Source organism: Papilio machaon, chromosome 5, assembly GCF_912999745.1.
Source record: "Papilio machaon chromosome 5, ilPapMach1.1, whole genome shotgun sequence".
Classification (NCBI taxonomy): Eukaryota; Metazoa; Arthropoda; class Insecta; order Lepidoptera; family Papilionidae; genus Papilio; species Papilio machaon.
In genome coordinates, this window is record NC_059990.1 from 8,878,226 (window position 1) to 8,886,911 (window position 8,686).

At 33.0% G+C, this 8,686-nt stretch overlaps 1 protein-coding gene across 1 annotated transcript; it reads left to right on the forward strand.

Moving 5' to 3' along the window:
* Positions 1 to 3,304: 3,304 nt before the first annotated feature.
* Positions 3,305 to 8,144, forward strand: LOC106709583 (U-scoloptoxin(01)-Cw1a). The gene is made up of 4 exons (XM_014501407.2): positions 3,305 to 3,471; positions 5,990 to 6,196; positions 7,099 to 7,241; positions 7,909 to 8,144. The coding sequence occupies exons 1-4, from the start codon at positions 3,385 to 3,387 to the stop codon at positions 7,997 to 7,999; spliced, it is 528 nt and encodes a 175-aa protein (XP_014356893.1). The 5' UTR covers positions 3,305 to 3,384; the 3' UTR covers positions 8,000 to 8,144.
* Positions 8,145 to 8,686: the final 542 nt, after the last annotated feature.

The window sequence follows — 8,686 nt, forward strand, 5'->3', positions numbered from 1 at the left end:
TACTAAATATAGACATTACATAAAATGTAACGGCATAGAGAACGTAAGATATTTATTTTCCAGGTCCTGTAGCAACAAGAACTAGTTTGTCGAAGGCCTGTCTGGCTATGACCAATTTCACAATGAACTGGTCTATCTGGTTCTAAGGTCTTTGACACTCAATACGTTGTAAAGTTAATTGGGTCATTTTAGAAACATAAAAAACATAAGACAAAGAAAAGGACTTTCCTATTTAATATGTGTGTACTTCAATTCAAAAACTAATTTAGAATGCAGCAGATAACCACTTATCCTTTAAACAATGAAATAATTATCAAAATCGGTATACAAATTGAAAATTAACGAACTAATACATCGTAGCGTGCCTTTAATTTTGTCCAGCCGCGCGCCGCAGTAGCATTTTTCGAATGCGCGTAGTTTTTAATTATTTAATATCTCCCAAACTATTGATCAGAATTACATAGTTTAAAGGCTAATGTAATCTGCATTTAATACTCTAGCCATCAAACATATTTATTTGGATAAGGATTCATATCGAATATAATATAATAGCGCCGTAAGCTTACGACGCTGTTTTTACTGTGCATTTTAATCGAAGTTTGTTCACAATAACATGGTTTTTGTGAGACATCCATAGATGATAGATATATGCCACCGAAGACTTTTATTTAGCAAATTTAAGGATCTATAATTACTCCATACTTATTTTTATGTAAGTCATATAGTTTGACCTACGTAAGCCCAGAAAGCAAATTTGTGCTTTTCGTGTAGCATTTTTCGTTTCCGCGTAATTTTATTCTTACGATATCTCCTAAACTATTAGACAGAATGATATAGTTTCAATCGCAAATATAATCTACATTAAATTCTCTTGATAATGAACATGTTTATTTACATAAGGGTTAATACTGAACTCGAATAATAGCGTCGGAAATAGGGCATGAATTTAATTGATATTTCTGAAGAAAAAAATGGTTATTGTGAGAAAACTATAAAAGATAGATATATGCCATCGCTGACTTTTATTTAGCACATTTAAAGAGCTACAATTCGCCATACATCATTTTTATGTAGGTCCTATAGTTTAGCCTACGTAAGCGCTGAAAGCAAAAATGTCCCTAATTTTCGTAACAAATTTTGAAGCTGTATTCAAAATCTACTAGTCTTCTAGTTATTTAAAAAAAAAACAAAAAAATGGGACCCACCTGCAAGCACTTCCTTTCGATTAAAATATTTTTCATCAAAATCGAACCACCAGGGGCGGAGTTTCGCGGTAACACACATAAAAAAAAAAAAAAATACAGTCGAATTGATAACCTCCTTCTTTTTGAAGTCGGCTAAAAACGGCTACATGATCAAGTGTCAACTAACAAAATTTCTTACATATCTGTTATTAATTTAGTTTAATTATTTAAATGAAATCAAAAGGTTTAGGATGGTATTCCACAAGATAGAACTATTAAGTCAAGGTAGTAAAAGTTCCAGAAGATTATAGGATTATTGTATGAATGCAATATTGAATCAATCTTTTTAATGTTTCATAAGAACGTTATATCTAAATGTAAACCGTTGATTATTGTAGTTAAAAATTTATTTGTATCTTCGTAGAATGAACTAAATCTTTTACCTAAATCTTTTAAATGTAAAATAATTAAGTAAGAAGAGCCAAGAATTACGTCATAGATGATATGATTGAGAGTAACTACTGAAATGACAATAAATTTGGAAGACAATAAATGTAAACAGAGCTGAAACTTAAACATAAATATTAGTTAACTCATGCATAGTTAGAATGTGCAGACTGACTTTGTGAAATCCACGCCGGATGTAGTGGCTCATACAAATGTCCGAGGATATCCAACCGGGCGGCCACAACCGGCAGCTAACAAACCGTGAAAACAGAAAGCGCGTTATTAACTAACGCTGTAAATACACGCCGATGTAATACGTGACGTAACAACGTATTACTGAGTTACTGCAATTTTTTATACAATTAATTATGCTTCATTGAATATTTAACGTATAGATCAGAGAAATAGATCAAACAATATAGGTATTATCGCAAAAAAATGCTCTTTCATTTGGTCATATATGCATTTCCTTAATTAATTTTAGTTTTTTTCATATATCGAGTGTTTCATGTTTCAATTGTGCAAGATTTCTTAATAATTTAATTGCTGTCCTATAAAGTAATGAAATTAGATTTATCATATTCTGACCTATGACCAGAGAGTTTTATTATCGTCTTCTACGATAAAATAATAAAGACATGTCGAGGACATAGCGAAGTGGAAGAAACTGATTAGGAAAGTCAACCCCACCACCATGTGGGATACGAGCTAGGCAGAGAGAGTAAGAGAGAGAGAGAGTATTACGACGAATGGAAAGAGAAGTTGAAGATTTTAAAACTTAGAAAAATATTTTCGCAGACGATTTTGAAATCCATTATAAGGGTAAAATACAACTAACGAAGAGTTGAAAAGAAAATAATAGAACATCTCACAAAATTCTGAGTTGAGATGAGTCTTTACTACTCGTATGTGCTTGTAATGAACCTAAAAAGGATCTAATAGTCAGAACTCTCGCTTTTGTTCCAAAATCCTTAAGTCGAATGCCATCACGTTTTCATCAAGATTTCTAACACAACGCTACATGAATGTTTTCTAACTTCATTAACTTTGTATAACCTTATAAATTTTTATACCTACTGGATTATAATGTCTAGGAAATGTTTATTTTATTTAAATAGATTAACTTTTGCCTGTGACTTTATCGGGAAAAAAAAAGCTTAATAAGTAGCTGTTATGTTATTCTAGAATATGTTATATAATATATCTGTGCCAAATTTCATCAAGATCCGTTGTGCAGTCCTGGAGATACCTTCTTATACACAACCATCTAAACGTTCGCATTTATCTTACTAATATTTTTATGCGAATGTTTAGATAGATGGTTGGATTTTTGTTTGAAGGTATCTCCGAAACGGCTGAACGGATCTTGAAGAAATTTTGGTACAGATGTACTATAGAACATAGTCTGGAAGAACACATAGGCTACTTATTAGGTTTTTTTGTTTAAACCGCGCGGACGGTGTCACCGGCGACCACTAGTAATGATCATATTTATTAATATGATTTACTTTTGGAAACTGTTAGAAAATAAAGGTGATAGTCGTTCATTAATGTGAACTCGCAATATGTCATTCACTCATCTATACCTCGTCAATAACATAACCCTAGTAGTGACCACTTCAACTTATTCCCTACTACCGAAACTTTAATCCATATTAGTGGGGAGTCGTTTAAGGTAGCTGTGTACAGTATCATTTGACCACCGGCGCAGTGTAGTGTTACATTCGGACAGTAAATACAGACTAATATCAACATGTGCGGGGAAATGGGCAAGGCGGTGCTGCGCGCTCTGACGGGTGCATTACTCTGTGGTTTGGTTTCCGATGCCGCGTATTTACAAGTAAGATTTTGTTTTGTCAGCATATTTAGTTACATAACTGTTTTATTATTTTAAATATGTTTTAATATAAATAACTAGCACTCGCCCGCGTCTTTGTCCGCGTGGAATTAAAAATAAAATTTAGTAAATATAGCTTATGTCACCCAGGGATAGTGTGACAACAGTGAAAGAATTTTTCAAATCGGTTAAGTAGTTTCGGTGCCTATTCAATTCAAACAAACAAACAAATCTTTTCTCTTTATAATACTCATACTGTTTGTTATAAAAATTACAAATGAAAACATTTATAGACATTTCGAGTGTAGACATATGTACCTATGTATAGAGTATCTTCTACATGAAATTAAATTCGTGTTGCAAAATTATATTGAATGAAGAGGATGTAATTATTGAAATCGACTATTTTTTATTACATATTTTCCTAGCCCTAAAAAATTACTATTGCCAGCAATAACCTTTGCATTATAATTGGACGAACATAAGAAAAATGAAAATCGTGTTTAGGTACAAACGAACAAAAAGCGATTCTTATTTAACGCACGCAATTTTTTCATCCCGATAACGCAATGACCTTTTTTATCTTCTTACGCTTACGCTTGGGAATGTATCGAGGGGAAAAGTGCAATTCCCAATATTTTATTTCTTTCTCTTCATATGAGGTTCCATGAAATAAATGTGAAGGGAACTTATCCCACATAAAAATTTGAACAGAGCGTACTCCTTGAAAGTTTAAGAAAGCTCCTAAAAAAAGTTAAAAATTACCTTCATACTTTTTCTTGTTTTTATTGCTCATTGTCATAATCTTGTGTTGCGTTCTTATTTTTGCTAATTGTACAAAAATATATCAAGGTAGACGGAATAAGAACTCCAGATAACAGATGAAACGACACACTTTTTAAAGACGACAAAAAAGTGCGCTGGAAAAAAAGAAACATCCCGTCCAAGGTGCGAATTTGCGAGATTACAACAGAATACCAATTTGGCGGCGCGGTGGAGTTTCCAAACAATTTCCACTTTAAGGAGCGTTGATCAAAGAAATAAAACTAAAAAGCAGAACTCCACCAGCCGACGAGAATGAAAGTAAATTTAACCAACAGTAATTCGCCTTTGAGGGGCTCAAGGGAAACTCGAAGGAAGGAAAATTGCGAAAGTTAGTGTTCCCTTATGAGGCTGCGAGTTATTGCTACTAGATATTTTAAGGTCGCAAACGACTCTCACTTTTATTGCAATAACTTTTGCCTAAACGCCCAATTATGTCAAAACTTCAGTATACCCAGTTCATAATTTATGTATCTCAAGTCATTTTTGTGCAAATCTCTTATGCGTCATTGCTTATAATAACAAAAATTTTGACTTTGTTTTTATCTTAAAACAATTTTCGAAAAATAAAAACTCATGTCGAATAATACACGGACAAAAATTGCAGAAGTTAGCGGCTATGGGTAGTACACTTCGTTACAAAGTAGTAAGTGTTACAAAATGTTTTATCTGATATGTTTCATAATACCAAACTTCTAAAGCGATTAAATTTGATTGTGAGCGTTGCGTCACGCTAGGATACTGGTTCGGAAACATTCTGCCATCTGATCCGTCGATTAAGAAACCCCAGGCTCATTAGTTGGTGCGGAACTTTCGAGACTGCGCAAACGCCGGGCGGCCATGACAAGGCGGTTGCCCCCTCTCACTCGGTCACTCAAAAGTACTAAGGTAACGGCCTTTGGGTATCTAGCTTGTAAATCTAGGGTACGGTTAACAATTTTCATCGAAATTAACTCTTTTCTTTTACATTTTACTTTAATCGGGATTTGAACTTACACAATAGCTTGCTAAGATTGATAACGTTGCAAAAATGACAAAGGGTTTTGGGACAGGCAGAAAGCAACTGTACGTATCAATTAGCAAAAGTAAGCCATATATTTTAATAAAAGAATCAAATGTAAATAAAATTAATTAGTAGCAAATTGCTATAATTTAGGCGTAGCATAAATTAAAACCATTTTTTTCACTAACATCTTTACGTAACGAGATCATCGTGTGTACTGTCGCAGAGAAAGTGGAACTAAGTCAAGGTCGACAACATTCTACTTTCGCTCTCCGTATCTTTTTTCCATAAACTACTTGCTGCACGACATAGATACGATAAATAATAATACATGATAATTATATATAGAACTTCGAACTACATGTTTGAAAATTAAATTCCCTTTTTTATTTTTGAATCAGTTACAATTAAAAATAGCGTTCCACAGGTTGAACGTTATCATATAAATTTGTTTTGTTACTCTCTTTTACCTTAAAGAGTTAACAGTTCATTATTCTTACTCGAAGTACATAAATAGAAATTTAAACAAAACTTTTTTATAACCACAATGCACTCCATCTAGCGTCAGAAATGTTAAAAGCATAAAGATAGATAACATTAAAAACTTTAAAAAAAATTTCTACATGTGAATCTTATCACAACTTCTGCCAACAACAATAAAGTTAGTGAAGATTATGGTCAACTCTATATTTGCAGAACTACGACACATATCCAGTGCAATACGAGCAAGCGGTGTACCGCAAACCATTGCGGGAGCACGAGAAGCCACAGGACCTGCGCAACGTGCCCGGCGTGCCCGGCGTCGACTATCCTATCTACCACCAAGTGCCCGACACCAGGTTCTCATGTGCCCACGTACCTGTACACCCGGGGATGTACGCTAATGTCGAAACAGGATGCCAGGTAAAGAGGAATAATAAACTCTGTTATTTTTTTATTAGTCATATGCTCATGTGTAGTACTCGTATGTCCCTACCGAGGACTTTGAGCGTACCCTAGATTATGGGTAATAGTAATGTATGAAATCGACTGTTGTAAGCTCTCTTTGGTATAAATTGGACATTATCAGATATAGAGTTAAAGAATTGTATAATCAATTACGTTTCGGTTTTTTCTGACTTCCGTAAATATCAAAATTATTCCTTCTTATTTTAAAAATATTTTTATACGTTTCATTTGCCAGTTAACCGTAATGATATTCTCTGAAATAAATGAATAACTACGCTTATTTAGAAATAAATATTTTAATGTAAAATACTCGACTTCCCTTAATTTCAACGGGCCGTGAATAACTTTAAATTGAATAAGTTAAAGTAATTTCACTTGAGGCGTGACTTACCTACAGTTTATTACTGCTTGATAATCTTAATTTACAACTTGGAGGGCTTTATTTAAATACAATTTGTTAATTTTCAAACCAAACGTTTCTCGGAATGGATTCTCTTTCAGATCCTCACTTACAAATAAATTTAATCGAATTAGAAATGATTTAATTTAATTGGTTTAATTAAAACGATTTAAAGTGTTTGATATTAATAAAATGTGAATTTTGATTTAAAAAGATTTTTTTTTATTTACCTTATTTAACATGAACAGGATAAGCATAAGAATGGTTATTGAGTTTGTCGGGGGAAAGATCCCCTTCCTGTATCACACTGTAGGAAGTCTATCTGTATAAAATGTAAGGAACCATTTAACTTCTTGCAGAAGTCTATGGACACTTCGCTATTATAGAAAAATAAGGTGGCCCCTTGATAGTTTGCCCTTTTATAGTAGAATTATAAAAAACATCGTTTTATTTTTAGGCCTACCACGTGTGCCATGACGGTCGTGAGGGACACCAAGGAGCGGCTTTCCTCTGCACAAATGGCACTCTCTTCGACCAGACTAAGTTTGCATGCGACTGGTGGTACAATGTCGACTGTTCACAGGCTATTGAACACTACAAGTAAGTTACCTCAAAGACCGTAAGTAAAAGCGTGGAGAGATTGTGGAATGATTACGTTAACTAATATTTAAAACTTCGTAAATTATAGTGCAATAATCATGAAAGAGTCAAGCTTTTTATTAAAAAAAGTTTTAAGGATGCTTATAGTATTTTTACCCGACTGATAAAGAGGGTATGTAAGTTTGTTTTTATGTATGTAGGTTTGGATTTGTAGAGTCGTTGTGAGGGCCTGTGTTTTGAGTAAAAAACTTAGTTTTATATGCAGCCAATAGATGGCGTTATTTCGTTGATAAGAGGTTATTTATAATTACAAATTGCGGATATCCATGGTCGTTGGATTAATTAACATTAGTGAATCCGCTCGTTTACCTCTTTTTCAGGTCAAGGTCGTCAAGATCACTATAGTCCTGGGACCAAAATCTCCGTTTAAAAATTTTTTGTTACATTTTTTTGTCAAATAAAACTGACAGGGATGAGATATGCTTTAAACGGAGATTTTGGTGTCAAAAACCAGCGGATAATCTTATACGCTATATTTTACGCATTATTAAACAGTAAAATCAATGTGAACCAGCGAATCAACCAGTTTTAGAAGAAACATGTTTTCGTTTTATTTTGTTTTATTGGAAAATCAAAATATGTCAATTACAATTTTGAAATGTTTCAGATTGAACGCAGATCCGTTGAAAAACCCTTACGTACCAAAACCAAAACCAGAACAAGTGGCGGAACACGGAGTTTACTACAAACATGACTAAACTGACATCACTAAATTGTCTTATCTGAGGAACAGAGTTACATCTCTTATGAGATTCCTTGACAGATGTAATTCTTTTCATTGGATGGGTCGAAATTATAAAAGTAAAAAAGGGACCACCTATTGAATAATACAAAAAATATTCAATAAATTAATAAGAGCACATTTATGAAGATTAATAGTAAATTATTTAATTACCAGAATAGATAGTAAAGCATTAAATTAACAAAATTATATTGTTTATTCCTTACTCAAATAGCTGCTATTTTTAACCGACTTCCAAAAAAGGAGGTGTCCAAACCATCTGTATTTGTATTATAAATAATACAAAAGTAAAACTTAATTATCTCCCTGGCCTTTTCTCAACTTACTTCATTTTAAGAGCCACTAAAAAGAAAATCTTGGTATTCAATCAGTGCGCCTAGCACGAATGTTTGTAGGCAATTGTCTCAAATATTCGTGCTAGGTCCACAGTACATTTACCCTACGTAAAACAATCACTAATTTCAAACAGTCATTGACCTTTTTCACAATAGATTTCATTGGAAATAATATGCTCTTATTAATTATTAATTATTTCATTATTTAAATTCATCTTTTCATCCACTGCTCATTTTAATTATAAGCTATTTTTTTATAAATTATCACGATAGCTGTATCTTAATTGTAAATATTTCAAATCATTCTC

Excerpts from the sequence above, each read along its gene's own strand:
- LOC106709583 (XM_014501407.2), top strand. The coding sequence starts at position 3,385 with ATGTGCGGGGAAATGGGCAAGGCGGTGCTGCGCGCTCTGACGGGTGCA. Across the intron at positions 3,472-5,989 it reads CCGATGCCGCGTATTTACAA|AACTACGACACATATCCAGT; the intron begins GTAAGATTTTGT and ends CTATATTTGCAG. Across the intron at positions 7,242-7,908 it reads CAGGCTATTGAACACTACAA|ATTGAACGCAGATCCGTTGA; the intron begins GTAAGTTACCTC and ends GAAATGTTTCAG.